General features: G+C 40.9%; 1 protein-coding gene across 1 annotated transcript in view; it reads right to left on the reverse strand.

Moving 5' to 3' along the window:
* Positions 1-24,259, reverse strand: part of cdh22 (cadherin 22) — a 159,324-nt gene that overhangs the window by 27,060 nt on the left and 108,005 nt on the right. The window contains exon 8 of the mRNA XM_045705651.2: positions 23,571-23,692. Within this exon, the coding sequence (XP_045561607.1) occupies positions 23,571-23,692 (122 nt within the window). The remainder of the gene's footprint in view (positions 1-23,570; positions 23,693-24,259) is intronic.

Consider the following 24,259-nt stretch of genomic DNA (forward strand, 5'->3'; position numbering starts at 1 on the left):
ATTTCACTTGGCTAAGTCTGTGAAATCCAAATGACAAATTAGGAGGCCAGGGACATTTCCTCAATGCAGAATCTCTTGAGCAGTTGTGTGGCTCATGTACAAACTGGAAGAGACTCTGTCCTTCTGTCACTCCTCTCAAAACGACAGAGTACAGACAGAGAGAGACAAGGGGCAGAGAGAGAGAGAGAGAGAGAGAGAGAGAGAGCATCCACATAGAGATAGAGAGCAAGGGCATCCAGTCACACAGAGAAAGAGAGAGCAGGGACCTACAGACTTATACATACACACACACACCTGATCTCGTGCTCTTCTCTCACACTCTCTTTCTCTCTTTTCTCTTCTCTCCTTCTCTCTATTGTCAAGAACTGTCTTATAATTTAATGTGTTTATTGTTTGTCTATCTTTTTTATGTATTTGTCTACAAGTTTATATATGTTTACAACAAACAAGGGGAAGACATCAAAATAGGGGCATTGGAGAATAACAACATATTGTACTGAATACATTTGTACTGTAGTGAAGCTGTCTCGAGTAATGCAAGGTCTCTTTCATGATCATGTGAAACATCAATTGCTATGGAAATGCTGGGATGTGTTTTTCAATTATGTTAAAGGTAATTATGATGGAACTATGATGGTGATACGATATGGATTACAATTATGAATATTAAGGCTATACGCACTACATGTTACACACATTGACACTCAAACATGCAAATTGGCAGAGTTATTATTTATTTGGACATCGCACATTATAGTCTTACTCTTATACAGACATCATACACTCTCATTATATCATATCCAATATCATACACATCAACCTACTCAGATTTGTGACACACATCATTTGTCTTAATTTTCTAACATCTGTGGCATTGGATCACAGGCAAACAGGCAAGGGAATAAAAATATATTGCTAGAACCTATTTCCTGAATTCTAAATATCAGACATTTGAAAGCTCTAGTTTTGACCTTCATAATACCTCTGATGGCAGTAACTTTACAAGCACTAATTATGGTCAATTTAGACTGAGAATAGTATCTAGTTAAGGTAAGGGGTGAAATAAGTATAGCTAGTTATAATTGTAATGGTTTGGCAGATTATAAAAAAAGAAGGTCAGTCTTTACGTGGCTAAAAGAAAAGGAATATAACATATACTGTTTACAGGAAACTCACTCTACATCCTTAGATGAAGTTGCGTGGAAAAAGGAATGGGGTGGTGAAATAATTTTCTGTCATGGACAAAGGAACTCAAAAGGTGTGATGATATTAATTAACAAACATTTTGATCTGAATGTGCAAATAATCAGGAATGATTCACAAGGAAGGTGGATCCTTTTGAATATGAAAGTGGACGAAAAAGAGATTTGGCTCATTAATCTATATGGTCCAAATCAGGATGATCCACACTTCTTCGAAAACATTTATACCAATTTATTGAACTTACAGGCAACAAATGATCTAATCATTATGGTAGGAGACTATAACACAGTGTTAAGTACCTCAATGGACCGTAAAGGTAATCACTCTACAAACTATCATCACCGTGCCCTTAAGGAAATCACAAATATTATGGACACATTAGAAATAGTGGATATTTGGAGACTAAAAAAACCAGACCTAGTGAGACATACATGGAGGAGACTTAATCAAGCTAGTCATCTTGACTACTTTCTTGTCTCTTTCATCAAAGGTTTAAAAAGTTTTAATAGGAGACAGAATGCGATCGGATCATCTAATTGGCCTTCACATAACTCTCATAGATTTTCCACATGGATGGTGATATTGGAAATGTAATCAAAGTTTACTGGGGGACAACTTATTTTTAACTAAGACAAAATAATTTATAACTGAATTTTTCCAGTATAATATAGGTTCAACAAATCCCCTTATTGTTTGGGATACCTTTAAATGTACCTTCAGGGGTCATTCAATTCAATATTCATCAATAATAAAAAAGCAGTTTCTGGCTAAAGAAACAAGACTACCAAGGGAAATCCATGAACTAATAGTACAGGTAGATAGCAATAAAAACGATACTACAGATATATAAAATAAGTTATAGGAAAAACAAAAAGAACTTGAGGAACTTATTAGGATCTAATGTAATCTATTACAAAAATAAAGCAAACTGGATGGAAAATGGAGAAAAATGCACAAAATTCTTCCTGAATCTCCAACACAGGAACGCTAACAAAAAGAATTTGCAGAAACTCGTTACTGAAGACGGAGTCATCTATGATTCTCCGAATTATATTTTAAAAGAGGAAGCTAATTATTTTAGGCAGATGTTCTCTTTTCCATCTCATCCTCTCCCACTGAATGAAGATTACGGTAAGGAATTCTTTCCAAATAATATAAAAAATTGAATATTAACAAATGTACAGAAAGATCAGTGCGAAGGCCTATATTACAGAGGAATAACTTTTTGAGGCTATTAAATGCTTTCAGTCTGGAAAAAACCACAGGGCTTGATGGCATACCGGTAGAGGTATATCAAGCATTCTTTGATCTACTAAAAGCTCCATTGTTAGATTGTTTTAACTACTCCTATAGAAATGGTAGTCTGGCAGGTTCTCAGCAGGAAGGTCTGATTTCTCTATTATTAAAACAAGACCCAGATGGCAAATATAAAGACCCAGTCTATCTAAAAAAGTGGAGGCCCCTTACACTTCAATGTTGTGATGCAAAAATACTAGCAAAATGCATAGCACTCAGAATTAAAAGGGATTTGCCAGGTATTGTTCATCCTAATCAGACAGGTTTTTTACATGGACGATACATTGGAGATAATATAGGACAACTACTAGAAATAATAGAACATCATGAAACATATAAGAAGCCAGGAATGGTATTTATAGAGGATTCTGAAAAGGCTTTTGATAAAGTAAGACTGGATTTTATTTATAAATGCCTGAATTTTTTCAATTTCGGTAATTCTCTTATAAAATGGGTAAAAAATAATGTATAGCAACCCCAGGTGTAAAATAGTAAATAACGGCTACTTCTCAGAGAGTTTTGAATTGTCAAGAGGAGAAAAACAAGGGTGTCCGCTGTCACCATATCTATTTGTTATGGCCATCGAAATGCTAGCTATTAAAATCAGATCTAATAACAACATTAGAGGATTAGAAATCCAATGCTTAAAAACAAAGGTGTCCATGTATGACAATGACTCAAGTTTTATGTAAGTCCACAAGCTAGATTTTATATTTACATGTTAGTCATTTAGAAGATGCTCTTATCCAGAGCAACTTACAGTAGAGTGCATACATTTTTACATACTGGCCCCCCATGGGAATCGAACCCACAACCCTGGCATTGCAAGTGCCATGCTCTACCAACTGTCCTACAGTAGATCCCTGCAATGTCTCATTAAAGATCTAGATAACTTTTCTGTACTCTCTGGACTAAAACCTAATTATGATAAGTGTACAATATTACGTATTGGATCCTTAAAAAATACAACTTTTACATTACCCTGCAGCTTACCAATAAAATAGGCTGATGGTGAAGTAGACATACTCGGTATTCATATCACAAAATATATAAATCTGCTCGCCACAATGAATTTTAATAGAAAACTTGTAAAAATAGACAAGAACCTGCAACCATGAAAAAATTGACCTGATTAACTCCTTAGTCATATCTCAGTTTACTCACTTAATTATGGCGCTGCCTACTCCTGATGATTTGTTTTTCAAATCATATGAGCAAAAAATATTTCGCTTTATCTGGGATGCTAAACCAGACAAAAAAGTTTTATTTTAACCCTATATGGTTCTCAAGTAGATTAATAAGAAAAGCTCATCCATTGTTTAAAAATGGCCTTTTTGCCTTTGTGCAGATTGCCATGTCTCATTTTCAATTAATTGAAGATTATTATTTTTTCAAAGTATCTGTCTTTTTCAAACAAGCATTGTAGAGCTGGCTACAATTTCAATTTCATCCCCCTGAAAAGATAGAACAAATGTTACAACAAGTATTATGGCTGAACTCAAATGTGCTGGTTGATAAAATACCTGTATTTATGGGAAAGATGTTTGAAAAGGGTATTTTGTTCTTAAATGATATTGTAAATTGTAATGGTAGAGTTATGTCCTTCATGGAGTTATCAGAATTGTACGGGAAGGTCTGCTCAATCCAAGAGTACAACCAATTGATTACAGCATTGCCCCAAAAAATGGAGGAGGCGGCTGGCAGCGGGAGGAGGTAGGGAACTGGTCTGTCTGCCCAATATAAAGGATCAAAACTGGTGGAGGAAAAAAATTGCATAAATAGGAAAGTATACCAGTTTCATTTGAGGACCAGGATGTTGACAACTGTGCCATACAGATTGCAAAATAGTTGGGAAGAGATTTTTGATGTACCGATTCCATGGTACAGGGTGTATGAGTTGATATAAAAAAACAACGCAAGATTCAAGACTTCGTGCTTTTCAGCTAAAATTATTATATAGAATTCTTGCCACCAACAAAATGTTGAATATTTGGGGCATAAAATCATCAAAGCTCTGCAGATTTTTTTGTGAGGATACAGAATCAATAGACCATTTCTTTTGGTATTGCCCTCAGGTAGCCTGTTTCTGGTCTCAGGTTCAGGAATGGCTGAAAATACATAGCATTGATCTAAAATTGACCCTACAAATAGTACTGTTAGGAGATCTGGAGAGACCGGTCAGTCAATTACTAATATACTAATACTCTTAGTAAAAGTATTTATCTTCAACACGCAATCTGTAGATTCCATTCGATTAGATAGATTGAAATTATACGTTAAACATCACAGCATAGTTGAAAGATATGTGTTGTGTAGAAACACGAAGTGGGTGGCCAGCAGAGATAGATGGGATGGGCTGAGGGAAGCTGAGGGTTAGTATGTGGAATTGGAGACAAGTGGGAGTGGAGTTGCTGTGTGAGAGAGAGAATGATGGTCAAAAGATAAAGGGGAAAAAAAGTCCAAATAAAACATAATAAAAGTACATTTGAATGACACTAAGTGGCAGTGTTTTTACAACTAATGCCGGTTTGCCTGAGGCTGATGCTGTGCAGGTGTTTGTACACATGCATATACACACACTCTCATTCAAATAAACACATACAAGAACACACACATACATGTAATAGTGCCAGACATGCAGACAAACATATACAGTTGGCATTGCTGTTATGATTTCAGTTGTCCTTGATGTCTTTTGTTTTAAATGTATTATTATTTTATTTATTTTTGCATTGTTGTTTGCTGTTTTCTTCTGTCTTTTCCTTTTTTCTCTTTAGTTCATTCTCTTGGTTGTTGGTGCATTGGGGGGTTCTTGGGGGTGTGGAATGGAATTAATTGTCTTTTTTTATTATTCGGGGGGAGGAACTGTGGGAGGGGTCTCGAATGGTTGAGGGACAGCTATTGGGGAACTGTGGGGGGATCTTGGAGGGTTTGGATTTCACAAGATTGTGATCATGAAAAAGGAAACTATGTCATATATTTTATATCACTATCAAGGACACGCACCCTCACACGTAAGGATGGCTCTGTTGCGGAAAGACTGATACATGTTTGATAGTGTCTTGATGCTGTATTGTTTGTCCTTCATGTTCTAATACTTTAATGTTACCCTTGTGTTTCTTTTAATAAATAAAAAAAATAAAAAAAAAGAGAGATAGCAGGGGTATCCACACAGAGAGACAGAGAGAGAGCAGGGGTACCAACACACAGAGAGAGACAGAGAGAGAGAGAGAGAGAGAGAGAGCAGGGGTATCCAAACACAGAGAGAGAGAGAGAGAGAGAGAGCAGAGGTATCCACACACACAAGAGAGAGAGAGAGAGAGAGAGAGAGAGAGAGAGAGCAGGGGTATCCACACACAGAGAGAGAGAGAGAGAGAGAAGGGGTATCCACACACACACACACACACACACACACACACAGAGAGAGAGAGAGAGAGCAGGGGTATCCACACACACACACACAGAGAGAGAGAACAGGGGTATCCACACAGAGAGGGAGCAGGGGTATCCACACAGAGAGAGAGAGAGAGAGAGAGAGCAGGAGTATCCACACACACAGAGAGAGATAGAGAGAGAGAGCAGGGGTATCCACAGAGAGAGAGAGAGAGAGAGAGAGAGAGAGCAGGGGTATCACACACACACAGAGAGGGAGAGAGCAGGGGTATCCACACACACAGAGAGAGAGAGCAGGGGTATCCACACACACACAGAGAGAGAGAGAGCAGGGGTATCCACACACAGAGAGAGAGAGAGAGAGAGCAGGGGTATCCACACACAGAGAGAGAGAGAGCAGGGGTATCCACACACGGAGAGAGAGAGAGAGAGAGAGAGAGAGAGCAAGGGTATCCACACACAGAGAGAGCGAGAGCAGGGGAATCCACACACAAAAAGAGAGCGAGAGAGAGAGAGCAGGGGTATCCACACACAGAAAGAGAGAGAGAGAGAGAGAGAGAGCAGGGGTATCCACACACAGAGAGAGAGAGAGAGAGCAGGGGCATCCACACACAGAGATAGACAGTGCAGGGGTGTCCACACACAGAGAGAGAGAGAGAGAGAGAGCAGGGGCATCCACACACAGAGAGAGAGAGAGCAGGGGTATCCACACAGAGAGAGAGAGAGAGAGAGCAGGGGCATCGACACACAGAGAGAGAGAGAGCAGGGGCATCCACACAGAGAGAGAGAGAGAGAGAGAGAGAGCAGGGGCATCCACACACACAGAGAGAGAGAGAGCAGGGGCATCCACACACGGAGAGAGGAGAGAGAGGAGAGAGGAGAGAGAGAGAGAGAGAGCAGGGGCATCCAGTCACACAGACACACACACAGAGAGAGAGAGCAGGGGCATCCAGTCACATACACAGAGACAGCAAGAGAAAGCAAGAGAACGCGAGAAGGGGCATCCACTTACACACACAGAGAGAGAGAGGGAGAGAGGGCGAGAGAGAGAGACAGACAGACAGACAGACAGACAGACAGACAGACAGACAGACAGACAGACAGACAGACAGACAGAGCAGGGGCATCCACTCACACACAGAGAGAGCGAGAGGGAGACAGAGAGAGAGAGAGAGAGAGAGAGAGAGCAGGGGCATCCACACACACACACACACACACACACACAGAGAACAGGGGCATCCACTCACACAAGCATGCGTCTCTCGACTCTCTCTTACACACGTACTGTACACACGGACACATTTTTCTTAGTTACGGTTTGAGCTCCGTACGGACTTCACATAACAAATAACCCCAGTTCTAACCGTGACACTTTTCAAGGCTGAAGACTCGGAGAGTCGTAAAGTGTGGCTTTAAGTCCTGGAGAACATGATTCCCTTGTCTGGGCTTGGTAACATTCTCCAGAAGATAGATCTTGTGGGGGAAAAAATCAAGGATTTATAAGCTGGTTTAGTGTAGTACAGTGAGGGGAAAAAGTATTTGATCCCCTGCTGATTTTGTACGTTTGCCCACTGACAAAGAAATCTATAATTTTAATGGTAGGTTTATTTGAACAGTGAGAGACAGAATAACAACAAAAATATCCAGAAAAACGCATGTCAAAAATGTTATAAATTGATTTGCATTTTAATGAGGGAAATAAGTATTTGACCCCCTCTCAATAAGAAAGATTTCTGGCTCCCAGGTGTCTTTTATACAGGTAATGAGCTGAGATTAGGAGCACACTCTAAAAGGGAGTGCTCCTAATCTCAGTTTGTTACCTGAATAAAAGACACCTGTCCACAGAAGCAATCAATCAATCAGATTCCAAACTCTCCACCATGGCTAAGACCAAAGAGCTCTCCAAGGATGTCAGGGACAAGATTGTAGACCTACACAAGGCTGGAATGGGCTATAAGACAATCGCCAAGCAGCTTGGTGAGAAGGTGACAACAGTTGGTGCGATTATTCGCAAATGGATGAAAACACAAAAGAACTGTCAATCTCCCTCGGCCTGGGGCTCCATGCAAGATCTCACCTCGTGGAGTTGCAATGATCATGAGAACGGTGAAAAATCAGCCCAGAACTACACATGAGGATCTTGTCAATGATCTCAAGGCAGCTGGGACCATAGTCACCAAGAAAACAATTGGTAACACATTACGCCGTGAAGGACTGAAATCCTGCAGCGCCCGCAAAGTCCCCCTGCTCAAGAAAGCACATATACATGCTCGTCTGAAGTTTGCCAATGAACATCTGAATGATTCAGAGGACAACTGGGTGAAAGTGTTGTGGTCAGATGAGACCAAAATGGAGCTCTTTGGCATCAACTCAACTCGCCGTGTTTGGAGGAGGAGGAATGCTGCCTATGACCCCAAGAACACCATCCCCACCGTCAAACATGGAGGTGGAAACATGCTTTGGGGGTGTTTTTCTGCTAAGGGGACAGGACAACTTCATCGCATCAAAGGGACGATGGACGGGGGGGCCATGTACCGTCAAATCTTGGGTGAGAACCTCCTTCCCTCAGCCAGGGCATTGAAAATGGGTCGTGGATGGGTATTCCAGCATGACAATGACCCAAAACACACGGCCAAGGCAACAAAGGAGTGGCTCAAGAAGAAGCACGTTAAGGTCCTAGATTGGCCTAGCCAGTCTCCAGACCTTAATCCCATAGAAAATCTGTGGAGGGAGCTGAAGGTTTGAGTTGCCAAACGTCAGCCTCGAAACCTTAATGACTTGAAGAAGATCTGCAAAGAGGTGTAGGACAAAATCCCTCCTGAGATGTGTGCAAACCTGGTGGCCAACTACAAGAAACGTCTGACCTCTGTGATTGCCAACAAGGGTTTTGCCACCAAGTACTAAGCCATGTTTTGCAGAGGGGTCAAATACTTATTTCCCTCATTAAAATGCAAATCATTTTATAACATTTTTGGCATGCGTTTTTCTGGATTTTTTTGTTGTTATTCTGTCTCTCACTGTTCAAATAAACCTACCATTAAAATTATAGACTGATCATTTCTTTGTCAGTGGGCAAATGTACAAAATCAGCAGGGGATCAAATACTTTTTTCCCTCACTGTATATGTTGTCTCCTCTCTTTAAGATGGTTGCGTGTTTTAAAAATTTGAGACGTCAGTTGGGCAGTCTGTTTTGCTCAGTGGTGTAAAGTACTTAAGTAAAAATACTTTAAAGTACTAATTAAGTTAGGTATTTTTTTGTATCTGTACTTTACTTTACTATTTATACTGTTGACAACTTTTACTTCACTACATTCCTAAAAAACAATAATGTACTTTTTACTCCATACATTTTCCCTGACACCCAAAAGTACTAATTTTGAAGGCTCATCTGGCAGAATCACTAAACACAAATGCTTCATTTGTAAATGATGTCTAAGTAATGCTTCTGGCTACCTGGAAATAAATAAAAACTAGAAAATGGTGCCATCTGGTTTGCTTTACATAAGAAATGATTTGTACTTTTACATTTACTTTTAATACTTAAGTATTTTTTAGCAATTACATTTACTTAAGTATATTTAAAACCAAATACTTTTAGACTTTTACTCTAGCAGTATTTTACTGGGTGACTTTTACTTTTACTTGAGTTATTTTCTATTAAGCTATCTTTACTTTTACTCAAGTATGACAATTGGATACTTTTTCCACCACTGCTCTCATATGCTCGCTCTAAAATTAAACATATCGACATAAAAAGCCATACTGTTAGGTACAATTCCATGTCTTTGAAGTGATAGACATATGGAACAGACCCTAAGCTCTGCAGTGACCTAGCCATTCATTATTTTGTTCGAGTTTTGTAGGCAGAAGGGAACTTGTTACACTAGTGAGTAGGTCTATAGAGTATTTATGGACAAGCATTGTTCAGAACATTTACAATCTGTCATAATCGTGTATGTAGGTGGCAGGGAAGTCAGGCGCAGGAGAAACAAAATTGGTTAAACTGGAGTATTTAATAACAAAAAACAAACTCCAAAACCAATGTACAAAATAACATGGGGAAAAATAACCCGTCGCACACCGATACAAAATACACACGTACATAACATCACAAACAATCACCAACAAGGACATGAGGGAAAACAGAGGGTTAAATACACAACATGTAATTAATTGGATTGGAAACAGGTGTGTAGGAAGACAAGACAAAACCAATGGAAAATTAAAAACTGATCAATGATGGCTAGAAGACAGGTGACGTCGACCGCCGAGCACCACCCGAACAAGGAGAGGCATCGACTTCAGCAGAAGTCGTGACACAATCACTCCTCAACCGCCAGGCTTTCATTTGGGAAGTTGTTATGCAAAGGCATATAGCAACTTTGATATTATATATTTATATTTTTTTTTTTACCCAATACAGTGTGAATAGAGATTTTTTTGTATTACTTTCCTTTGTTTGGAGCTGTGGAAAATTGTGTAGGAACTATGGACAAACTCTCACTGTCATCTTTCCTTCAAAGGCGACAAATATGCTAAGTTCTGTTGAAGATGCAGACGTTTTCCATCATGTCCTCTCCACTCACATAAACAACAAGCCAGAAAGCATACTGACGCTTACCACCTACAGCACAAATACCAGCCCTATCCCTGCACAACAGCACATGTAAATACCAGCCCTATCCCTGCACAGCACCAGATATAAATACCAACCCTATCCCTGCACAACAGCACATATAAATACCAACCCTATCCCTGCACAACAGCACATATAAATACCAACCCTATCCCTGCACAACAGCACATATAAATACCAGCCCTATCCCTGCACAACAGCACATATAAATACCAACCCTATCCCTGCACAACAGCACATATAAATACCAACCCTATCCCTGCACAACAGCACATATAAATACCAACCCTATCCCTGCGCAGCACCACATATAAATACCAACCCTATCCCTGCACAACTGCACACATAAATACCAGCCCTATCCCTGCACAACAGCACACATAAATACCAGCCCTATCCCTGCACAACAGCACATATAAATACCAACCCTATCCCTGCACAACAGCACATATAAATACCAGCCTTATCCCTGCACAACAGCACATATAAATACCAACCCTATCCCTGCACAACAGCACATATAAATACCAACCCTATCCCTGCGCAGCACCACATATAAATACCAACCCTATCCCTGCACAACAGCACATATAAATACCAACCCTATCCCTGCGCAGCACCACATATAAATACCAACCCTATCCCTGCACAACAGCACATATAAATACCAGCCTTATCCCTGCACAACAGCACATATAAATACCAACCCTATCCCTGCACAACAGCACATATAAATACCAACCCTATCCCTGCACAACAGCACACATAAATACCAACCCTATCCCTGCACAACAGCACATATAAATACCAACCCTATCCCTGCACAACAGCACACATAAATACCAACCCTATCCCTGCACAACACTACATATAAATACCAGCCCTATCCCTGCACAACTGCACATATAAATACCAACCCTATCCCTGCACAACAGCACATATAAATACCAACCCTATCCCTGCACAACAGCACATATAAATACCAACCCTATCCCTGCGCAGCACCACATATAAATACCAACCCTATCCCTGCACAACAGCACATATAAATACCAACCCTATCCCTGCACAACAGCACATATAAATACCAACCCTATCCCTGCACAACAGCACATATAAATACCAACCCTATCCCTGCACAACAGCACATATAAATACCAACCCTATCCCTGCACAACAGCACATATAAATACCAACCCTATCCCTGCACAACAGCACATATAAATACCAACCCTATCCCTGCACAACAGCACACATAAATACCAACCCTATCCCTGCACAACAGCACATATAAATACCAGCCTTATCCCTGCACAACAGCACACATAAATACCAACCCTATCCCATTACATTTTGTTCAAACGATAGATTTAGAAAAAATTATCAGCGAGTTTACAAAAAGCAACGGTGGCCAAATTGTTTCTCGGCTTGACTCTTTGAACTCGGCCCGCTTTTGTTTAATCTGTCATAAAGGAATCAAATGACAAAGTGTAAACAAGAGCCTCTAGTTGGATGAGAGATGACTGCCTTAGCATTGCTAGTCATAATAACGGGCATCTAGGGCAAAAAACAATCACCAGAATGTGGATTCCTGTGACAATGCTCCCACAGTAGGGAGCTCTCTAAGGCGAGATAGAGTGAGAAAGAGAGAGAGAGAGGGAGGCAGAAAAAGAGAGAGAAGAGTGCGAGAGTGTGTGGGAGTTTATTGAGCAGAGCGAGAAGCTCCCTCAAGCACAATCACCTAATTAGATTTCTATCTAACAGTCCCCTGTCTGACCCCTTAAATCTCAGACAGCCTTGGAAAGAAAGAAGGGTAGATTTACTAGGCCATCTTCTCCTGGGCTAACCTGGGTAAAGGTCCGGACAGGCGGTCTGCTTTCCCAAAACTTCAAGAGGGTAACATTAATCAAGGTAAGATAAATGAATCTTTAAATCGCCACAAAGGGGGTTCGTAATCATTACGGGGAGGTTAGAATTAGGATTGAATGGCGGGAACCCAGGTTACCGAGATTTACCAGGGTTTACGGCACAAAACCACTCAATTTTCCCGGGATAAGTAACAGCGAGAAAGCGGTAAATTATCATAAATGATTTAATGAAACAGCATAGCGTGAAATGGAACTGTTAAATTACTGTATATGTGATGTCTAAATCTGTCTTCTCTATGGCCTCTGCATGATGAATCATCAATGCTCAGGGTGGGGACAGACAGCCCATCTCAGTACGGAGTACAGTTCACAATGCATGTAGACTTATCATCTCATCATGGGAACTTTTTTTCTTCTGACAGGTAGGCCCGTCAGCATAGCCTAGCTACAGCAATATAAAGACCGAATGTGCGTCTAATTTACCTTATCTGACTTTCGGGGGTCACCTTATTTTTTCATTGTAATGATTATTATTTGTTTTTATTCCAGCTGCAGAGTTTTAAAAAAGCCTATCAGTCGAATATTGATGCTTTAAATCATTGAAAGCGTGACCACTCTCTCTCTCGCAGTCTTGCTCTCTCTCAATCAACTCCATTTAAATTGCATCCAAAATAGATAATCCTGTTCTAGATTGATATATAGTCCTATATATAGATGTTCTAGCCTACCTCTTTCAAGAAATACCTTCATTGCAGTATTAGCTTTATATTTAGTTAAGTAATGATGGCTTATGCATAATAAGCTTCTAATTTATAGTCTCTGTCTCTTGTGCAATACGCACACACCTGTGCTGCGCTGGCCTCTCTCCTTAAAAAACGCTCTTTAGCTCTTGGAGTCCCATGCAGAAAAAGCTAAACTAGAATACTGCTCTACCAAGCAAAAAGGCAGTAACAGCTCATAGTGTGGAACTGAGAAAAAATGGCTTTTATTTACCTTGGTTTCACAGTAACATTATGCAGTTACTTTTAACATGACCCCAATTTTCTCCAAAACACAATAGAGGTAGGATACTAGTCACATGATTAAGCATATATTTATTGTAGCAAAAATTACATTAACAAATTTTCGATCAAATGGGCAGTTACTGACCATTTGCTTGGTATATATTTTTGTTTACAGCTTTTCTCCCCAATATCATGGTATCCAATTGTTACAGTCTTGTCCCATCTCTGCAACTCCCGTACGGACTCGGGAGAGGTGAAGGTCGAGAGCCGTGCATCCTCCAAAACATGACCCAGCCGCACCGCTTCTTGACACAATGCCCACTTAACTCTGAAGCCAGTCGCACCAATGTGTCGGAGGAAACACTGTACACCTGGCGACCGTGTAGCGACCCAGTCCCTGCTGCTGAAAAACATCCCCACAGCATGATGCTGCCACCACCGTGCTTCAACGTAGGGATGGTAATAGGTTTCCTCCAGATGTGACATTTGGCATTCAGGCCAAAGAGATCAATCTTGGTTTCATCAGACCAGAGAATCTTGTTTCTCATGGTGTGAGAGTCCTTTAGGTGCCTTTTGGCAGACTCCAAGCAGGCATTCAATGTGCCTTTTACTGAGGAATGGCTTCCGTCTGACCACTCTACCATAAAGGCCTGATTAGTGGAGTGCTGCAGAGATGGTTGTCCTTCTGGAAGGTTCCCCCATCTCCACAGAGGAACTCTGGAGCTCTGTCAGTGTGACCATCGGGTTCTTAGTCACCTCCCTGACCAAGAGCCTTCTCCCCCAATTGCTCAGTTTGGATGGGCGGCCAGATCTAGGAAGAGTATTAGTGGTTCCAAACTTCTTCCATTTAAGAATGATGGAGGCCACTGGGATCTTGGGGACCTTCAATGCTACAGAACTGTTTTTGTACCCTTTCCCAGATCTGTGCCTTGACACAATCCTGTCTCTGAGCTCTACGGACAATTCCTTCGACCTCATGGCTTGGTTTTTGCTCTGACATGCACTGTCTACTATGGGACCTTATATAGACAGGTGTGTGCCTTTCCAAATCATGTCCAATCAATTTAATTTACCACAGGTGGACTCCAATCAAGTTGTAGAAACCTCAAGGATGATCAATGGAAACAGGATGCACCTGAGCTCAATTTCAAGTCTCATAGCAAAGGGTCTGAATACTTGTGTAAATAAGGTATTTCTGTGTTTTATTTGTAATACATTTGCAAAAAAATTTAAAAACCTGTTTTTACTTTGGCATTATGGCATATTGTGTGTAGATTGATGAGGATTGTTTTATTTATTTAATACATTTTAGAATAAGGCTGTAAAGTAACAAAATGTGGAAAAAGTCAAGGGGTCTGAATACTTTCCGAATGAACTGTATGTGTCAGCCTACTATTTATATAAATAGGCCCTATTCTATTTCAAAGTGTTGTTGTCCACATGTACTGCAAGAGAACATTCTCTCCATGCTTTATCATGGTAATTCCAGTCCATATAATACAGTATAATACAGTACAGTACAGTAATACAGTTCACACTCAAAAATATTAGCCTACTGGAGCTAGTTTCATTTATTTACCCAAGAGAGCATATAGCTAGCTACATCTATGGGCTTTTATGTTTTTCTGTCATGTGTAATGTGCATCCTATATTATATACTGTACAGTATGTACTTGATAACAGCACAATCATTTTGGCTTTTTTGGGCTTGGGCTCTTTAAATGTCTTTAATGTAAGACTCATAAAATATATTTCATGAATGGCTCATCAGGGTCAGGTAGGAGCAGGCTTGAATTTTTGATCAAAGCTCTAATCAAATCCAAACATAAGCCTATTTATATGTTTTATACTGCTTTAAAAAAGTATATATACATATATATTTTAAATGTAACCTTTATTTAATTAGACAAGTCAGTTAAGAACAAATTCTTATTTACAATGATGACCTACCCCGGCAAAACCCAGACAACGCTGGGCCAATTGTGTGCCGGCCTATCGGCCTATGGGACTCCCAATCATGGCCGGTTGTGATACAGCCTGGAATCGAACCAGGGACTGTAGTGACGCCTCTAGCACTGAGATGCAGTGTCTTAGACCGCTGACCCACTCAGGAGCTTATGAATGACACTTCCGGTTTTGGCGGGAAATACCAGTTTACCCGGGAGAAAAGTGATTTATTCTTGTGATTGAACATTTGTAAAATATCGGGAAAATATTCAACCCTAGTTGGAATGAAACAAAACAGTCAAGTAAATAAACATTAGTCTTTGTGCGAGACAAAGATAAATTGCTTTAGTTTTTTCCGAGACACAAATTGTTGAGGGTTGTTGAATCTAGACAGTGTCTTTGTATGCTTGTCTGTCTGTCAGGTTGTATTTGCATGTTAATCAGCAATACATTTTTGCTAATGTTATTTTCTGCGAGTAAAAAGATGATTCATTTAATCTCAGACACAGCTCACAAAAGACTTGCTTGCAAATCTGACTGTCTGGTAGTCAGATTGTCTGTTTGCATGCAAATGTGTGTGTGTGTGCCTGCAAATGTGTTTGTGTGTATATTTGTCTCTGTATGTGTGTGACTGTGCACAGATCTGTGTGTGCATGTGATTGCGGATTTGGGCATGCACACGTGCGCATGAGCCAGTGTGTGCGTGTTTCAGAGGGCCCTCGCATTAGTCATTTTACTTGTAGTGTGGAGGATCTGGCTCGACCCACTTGCTCAGCTATGAGAAGTACTGTGGAGGACTGAACCTTGGTGATCTGTCTCGCCAACCCACTGGCTCGGCTATGAGAAGTGCTGTGTTGAGTTGACAGGCTCCTCTAGCCGGGGAAATACTCAGTATGTGCCTCTCCACCTGGTCTTTTCCTATACACACGGCACTACATGCCACTATATGGCACTATATGGCTCTACACAGCACTACACTGCACTACACGGCACTACACTGCACTACACGGCACGGCACTACACTGCACTACACTTCACTATATGGCACTACATGGCACTACACTGCACTATATGGCACTATATGGCACTACACGGCACTACGCCGCACTATATGGCACTACACTGCACTATATGGCACTACACTGCACTATATGGCACTACACGGCACTACATGGCACTACACTGCACTATATGGGACTACACGGCACTACGCCGCACTATATGCCACTACACGGCACTATATGCCACTACAGGGCACTACATGGCACTACTGTATATGGAACTATATGGCACTACTGTATATGGAACTACACAGCACTATATGACACTATATGGCACTATATGCCACTAAACAGCACTACATGGCACTACTGTATATGGCACTATCTGGCACTATATGGCACTACGAGACAGCAGGAGCGGTAGAGATACTCTGAATGATCGGCTATGAAAAGCCAACTGACATTTACTCCTGAGGTGCTGACCTGTTGCACCCTCGACAACCACTGTGATTATTACTATTTGACCCTTCTGGTCATCTATGAACATTTGAACATCTTGGCCATGTTATATGGCACTACTTTATATGGCACTACACGGCACTATATGACACTACACGGCACTACATGGCACTACATGGCATTACTGTATATGGCACTACACGGCACTATATGGCACTATGCGGCACTACATGGCACTATATGGCACTATGCGGCACTATATGACACTATATGGCACTACGCGGCACTACATGGCACTATGCAGCACTACATGGCACTATATGGCACTCGAGGGGACAACACGGCAGTATATGGCACTATGTGGCACCATGTGGCACTACACGGCACTATATGGCACTATGTGGCACTACGTGGCAATATATGGCACTATATGGCACTACGAAACACTATATGGCACTACGCGGCACTACATGGCACTACGCGGCACTATATGGCACTACATGGCACTTTATGTCACTATATGGCACTATGCGGCACTACACGGCACTGTATGGCACTACACGGCACTATATGGCAGTACATGGCAATATATGGCACTAAACGGCACTATATTGGACTACAGGGCATTACATGATATCTGTCTATTTGCATCTAGTCTGTCAAATGCCACAGGGTCGATGAGGAGGATCGACTGAGGCCTGAGACTTGGGGTAGCTTTGGGGGTATCTTTGTTAGCAGGCAATATTAACAAAATATGCAGGTTTAAAAATATATACTTGTGTATTGATTTTAAAGAATGGCATTGATGATTATTGTTAGGTACATTGGTGCAACGACAGTGCTTTTTCGCAAATGCGCTTGTCGAAGTAGGATGTGATTCAATGAGAAATTAACAGGCACCGCATCAATTATATGCAATGCAGGACATGCTACATAAACTAGTAATATCATCAACCATGTGTAGTTAACTAGTGATTATGTTAAGATTGATTGTTTTTTATAAGTTTAATGCTAGCTAGCAACTTACCTTGGCTTCTTGCTGCCCTCGTGTAACAGGTAGTCAGCCTGCCACGCAGGCTCCTCGTAGAGTGCAATGTAAGGCAGGTGGTTAGATCGTTGGACACCTAACCGGAAGGTTGCAAAAACGAATCCCCGAGCTGACAATGTAAAAATCTGTCGTTCTGCCCCTGAACAAGGCAGTTAACCCACCGTTCCTAGGCCGTCATCGAAAATAAGAATGTGTCTTAACTGACTTGCCTAGTTAAATAAAGGTGTATAAAAAAATAAATAAAAAAGATCGGAAAATTGGTGTCCAAAAATACCGATTACCGATTGTTATGAAAACTTGAAATCAGCCCTAATTAATCGGTCGACCTCTAATTGATTCATTCTCCCTTTCAGGAGTGGACTTGTCAATTACCAATCAATGAAGAAACACCATGCAAAAGTACAAAGTACACTTCAACTTCATACACCAGGACTAAGAATGAGAGAAACTTAGCATCTAAGAACTGTTCACACGAATTGTCAAATTTTAGGGTGCAGCAAAATTGGGGGAAAAACACAGAGAAAAACCTACATTCCTGGAAAACAACAGAGTGCAGCAAATCTGTAGTTTTGCCAAGGCAGAGAATGAACACGAGAAACCCTCTGACCTAAAGATAACAACATTTTCGTTTAATCTCCCAGAGGTCAAAGGCACATCAGGGGTTTGTGATATATTGCCAATATATCATGACAAAGGGCTGTGTCCTAGCACTCAGCCCTAAGCCGTGGTATATTTGCCATATAACACACTCCCTCTGGCCTTATTGCTTAAAATGTGCATCCAACATAAATAGAAATCCATTTTATTTCTATTGCTTACATGAAAAATTAAATATTTAAGTCGAATGAAAAATATTTCCAAATGTCAATGTGCAATCTAAATGGACCTGTGAAAGAACCTCCTCACTGTCGGGGGTGGGAATCTCAACCACAAGACTAACGGTCGTCCCTGTGATTATGTGTTGAAGGTTAATGTTGGCTCGCAGATGGAGGAGGGAGTGAGGAAGGAGCGAGATGGAGAGAGATCAGACCACACAATGTTCTTGCGAAACGTGGCGAACACAGAGGGCGATGAGCATTTAAAAAAAGTCTGCAGATCAAGAGGAGGGGAGGCCTAGGCCTCATTACACATGTAGCTTCCAGCAAGGAGGCCACGCTTTAAAGACATCGCAAATGGCACCCTATATAGTGCACTACCTCTCACTAGGTCCCATAAGGCACTGGTCAGAAGTAGTGGACAATATAGGGAGGAGGGTGACATTTTGGACACATTCCCAGTCTTTTAATTATTCCTTTGCTCCGCTCAGCGTAATTGGCTCCAGCTGAGCCCCGGGCCTGTTGACTGAATGTAAAATAAAATACCTTAATGACCCTGTCCATTTTTAATGGTAGTTGAGAATCAGGGCTCCGGATAGATGGATTATCGCTATATTTACACGTGTATATTCTGTCTATTCTCTTCAATCTGCCACCAACTGTTCTAAGATCATGGCCTTTAGATTATGCATTCATTTCTGGCCAACTTCAATGATATTGTGTAATCTCTCCACTAAATCGGCTGTTGAATATTACGTAGTAAATATCAACACAGCTGGTAAAAAAATAGCTAAATGGAACAGATGAAGGATATCAAATCGCATGACGGCAACGAATCAAAATAACATACTCCTCTAATCCATCCTCCAAAAGGAGTAACTCAATTCATATTTTTTGTACATTATATTGAAAACTGATACAGTACATGTATTTTATACTTGGGCCGCCATTATGAAAATGTATGCACTCACTGTAAGTCGCTTTGCATAAAATAGTCTGCTAAATGGCATAATATTGATCTAAATTGACATATTCACCCAACTGATTCAATCCCACCTTTGTCTTTGTATGTATTATGGATGCTTCCTGAGGTCCAGCAAAATGAAGGCAATTATATACAGTGCATTCTGACTTTTTCACATATTATGTTACAGCCTTATTCTAAAATTGATTAAATTGTTGTTTTTCCTCATCAATCTACACACAATACGCCATAATGACGAAGCAAAAACAGTTAAAAAAAAAATTGTTTGCAAATGTATATAAAAAAATCTGAACTATGACTTTTACATAAATATTGAAACCTTTTACTCAGTAGTTTGTTGGAGCACCTTTGGCAGCGATTACAGCCTCGAGTTTTCTTGGGTATGACGCTATAAGCTTGGCACAGCTGTATTTAGGGAGTCTCTTCCATTGTTCTCTGCAGATCCTCTCAAGCGCTGTCAGGTTGGATGGGGAGCGTCGCTGCACAGGTATTTTCAGGTCTCTCCAGAGATGTTCGATTGGGTTCAAGTCCGGGCCCTGGCTGGGCCACTCAAGGACATTCAGAGACTTGTCCCGAAGCCACTCCTGCATTGTCTTGGCTGTGTGCTTAGGGTTGTTGTCCTGTTGGAAGGTGAACCTTCGCCCCAGTCTGAGGTCCTGAGTGCTCTGGAGCAGGGTTTCATCAAGGATCTCTCTGTACATTGCTCAATTCATCTTTTCCTCGATCCTGACTTGTCTCTCAGTCCCTGCCGCTGAAAAACATCCCCATAGCATGATGCTGCCACCACCATGCTTCACCGTAGGGATGGTGCCAGATTTTCTCCAGACGTGACACTTGGCATTCAGGCCAAAGATTTCAATCTCAGTTTCATCAGACCAAAGAATCTTGGTTCTCATGATCTCAGAGTCATTTAGGTGCCTTTTGGCAAACTCCAAGCGGGCTGTCATGTCCATTTTACTGAGGAGTGGCTTTTGTCTGGCCACACTACCATAAAGGCCTGATATGTGGAGAGCTGCAGAGATGGTTGTCCTTCTGGAAGGTTCTCCCATCTCCACAGAGTTTCTCTGGAGCTCTGTCAGCGTGATCATCAGGTTCTTGGTCACCTCCCTGACCAAGGTCCTACTCCCCCGATTGCTCAGTTTGGCCGGGCGGTCTGCTCTAGGAAGAGTCTTGGTGGTTCCAAACTTCTTCCATTTAAGAATGATGGCGGCCACTGTGTTCATGGGGACTTTCAATGCTGCAGATTTGTTTTGGTACCATTCCCCCAGATCTGTGCCTCGACACAATCCTGTCTTGGAGCTGTATGGACATTTCCTTCGATCTCATGGCTTGGTTTAGACTCTGACATGCACTGTCAACTGTGGGACCTTATAAGGTCTGAATGCTTATGTAAATAAGTAATTTTTTTTTTTTTAATACATTTGCTACATTTTCTAAAAACCTGTTTTTGCTTTGTCATTATGGAGTATTGTGTGTAGATTGATTAGGATTTTTTAAATATTTAATCAATTTTAGAATAAGGCTGTAACGTCACAAATTGTGGAAAAAGTCAAGAGGTCTGAATACTTTCCGCATGCACTGTACAATTTTTTTATATATTTTTTTACCTTTATTTAACTAGGCATGTCATGCTCGTAGAAAAGGTCGGACCAAGGGGCAGCGTGATTTGAGTTTCACATATTTTATTAAAGTGAAACTAAGAAGAAAATAAACATACAACGAACGTGAAGTCATAGTGCTCAACACATTAACACAAAACAATATCCCACAACCCAGGTGGGAACAATGGAGAACTTAAGTACGATCCCCAATTAGAGACAACGAACATCAGCTGCCTCTAATTGGGAAGCATACCAAGAGCACCAACATAGAAATGAAAAGACTAGAACACCCCCTAGTCACGCCCTGACCTACAACACCATAGAGAACCAAGAGCTCTCTATGGTCAGGGTGTGACAAGGCAAGTCAGTTAAGAACAAATTCTTATTTTCAATGACAGCCTAGGAACAGTGGGTTAACTGTCTTGTTCAGGGGCAGAACAACAGATTTGTACCTTGTCAGCTCGGGGATTCAAACTTGCAACCTTTCAGTTACTAGTCCAACACTCTAACCACTAGGCTACGCTGCCGCCCGAACATCACATTACATTTCCCCTCAGATTTCACAGCACATTATGTAGATGCCCACAGGCCACTAATCTACTACAGCACCATATATCGACAACACAAAATCCATGTGTACGTGTGTGTATAGTGTGTATATTATCATGTGTAGTCGTTCCACACGGTGTGATTTTACTGCTTGCATGAGTAACTTGATGTGGAATAGAGTTCCATGTAGTCATGGCTCTGTGTAGTACTGTGCACCTGCCATAGTCTGTTCGGGACTGTGACGAGACATCTGGTGGCATGTCTTGCAGGGTATGCATGGGTGTCTGAGCTGTGTGCTTGCAGTTTAAACAGACACCTCGGTGCATTCAATATGTCAATAATTCTCACAAATACAAGTAGTGATGAAGTCAATCTCTCCTCTACTCTGAGCCAGGAGAGACTGACATATTAATGTTAGCTCTCCGTGTACATTTAAGGTTTCTTTGAGGCACCTGACCACACGGCTGGACAATAGTCCAGGTGTGACAAAACTAGGGCCTGTAGGACCTTTCTTGTTGATTGTTAAGAAGGCAGAGCAGCACTTTATTATGGGCAGACTTCTCCCCATTTTAGCTACTGTTGCATAAATAGGTTTTGACCATGACAGTTTACAATCCAGGGTTACTCCAAGCAGTTTAGCCTCCTCAACTTGCTCAAATATTTTATTGGGGTTTAGCGAATTATTTGTCCCAAATACAATGCTTTTTATTTTCAAAACATTCAGCTCTTTGTTACCTCTTCAGTCAAGAAAACACAAATGCAGAGCACACAAATACATCTTCCTTTTATAACTGATAACTCAAGTATTGGCGTGAGAATAGTTTGGCAAGCTGCTTCCCGTGCCCAAAACAGCATTTATAAATTGCCTTTGGAACAAAGTGTCAAATAGATCATGCTGTCCAATTGAAAAAGGTCCAAACGAGAAACTAGGCAATAATGAAACAATTCTGACAAAGAGGGAAAATGATTGGCTGTGCCCTACAACCAACACAAACTTATTGCCGACCACTCTTAGGTGGCAAGCATCCAACGGTCTACTAGTTTATAGCAAGGCCCCAGGGATTTACGTTTTGCACACAGTTTTGAAAACAACATTTCAGATTTAAAACAGCAGAGATAGTTGAAATGAGGAGATGCATTGTTGACACTGCATAGTTCCTAAAACAAAACTGGATGTAGCACAATGCAACCATGGGCTGTTTCACAACGGTGATATTGAAGTCCTAGGTCGTGATGTTAAATTACATTACATTTCTGGATGTACACCATACAAATCCCAAATGAGTACAAAATATTTTCAATGAAGTCAGTTCCTCAATGGGATTTGTTTTATTCGTCCCCTCTTGCTGTTGTACTCAGAGTTGTGGTTGAGTCATGGTAATATATTTGTTCATCTACTAAAAATAATGATTATGCTTATGACAGGAAATACTAGCAACTTCATTCACACACAGCATTCATACAGCAAGCACTTTGTAGTCCATTAAGACAGGGTATCCCAAACTCGTCCTCCCCCCACCCCCACCCTCCCGGGTGCACATTTTGTTTTTTGCCCTAGCTCTACACCGCTGACTCAAATAATCAAAGCTTGATGATTAGCATGCTATTTGAATCAGCTGTGTCATGCTAGGGCAAAAACCAAAACGTGCACCCAGGTGGGGCCCCCAGGACCATGTTTGGGAAACCCATTATTAAGCTGTAGTAATTATGTTGTAACACATTAGTTACATGGTAATAATGCATTACTTTAGAATTTGCCCTTACCTGACCCGGCTTAGCGTCCTCACAGATGGACGCCTCGTAAGGTCTGGCCAGTTCAGGAGGGTTATCGTTCACGTCCAGGATACGAATGCTCACTGACGAATGGGATATCTGGGATACATTATCTACAAAGAGAACAGATTTATTTACAGTGTTAGTATTGAATATTTTACACAATAGTGATTTTGTACTGTTCTAATGTGTACTACAACAGTACTCTATTGTACTGACAAAATGAACTTGACATTGCTACGGTCAGAACTGCCAATGTCTATAATTGCAAAGAAAGTGAGTTAAATAAATATTTGCTACCAACCAAAACTGTACATCATATCTACAGTATAGCTTTCTGAGGTACAAAGCTGAATGAGTTCTGAGAAAACAGAAGGTTATAATATTGTGTAGTGCATTCTCTTATAAACACACGGTTGAGTGATGACATACGGTTGATTGTTGTGTTCAACGGAAGACTGTACGAAAGACAACATATACCCAATGAAGCCATCAGTCAGCTCGTGCATTTTCACTAAGTGATGACAGCTTTTAATGTATCCTGAAATTACCTCCATTACCAGGATAACACTTTTCTGACACAAGTCAGGGCTAACACAAATGAGCGAGCCCATTTTCATATCAGAGCTCCAGCTATCAAATAATGAATAAATAAAAAATTACAAGTTTAATGATTAGAG

Source organism: Salmo salar, chromosome 22 (genome assembly GCF_965601325.2).
Source record: "Salmo salar chromosome 22, fSalSal1, whole genome shotgun sequence".
Classification (NCBI taxonomy): Eukaryota; Metazoa; Chordata; class Actinopteri; order Salmoniformes; family Salmonidae; genus Salmo; species Salmo salar.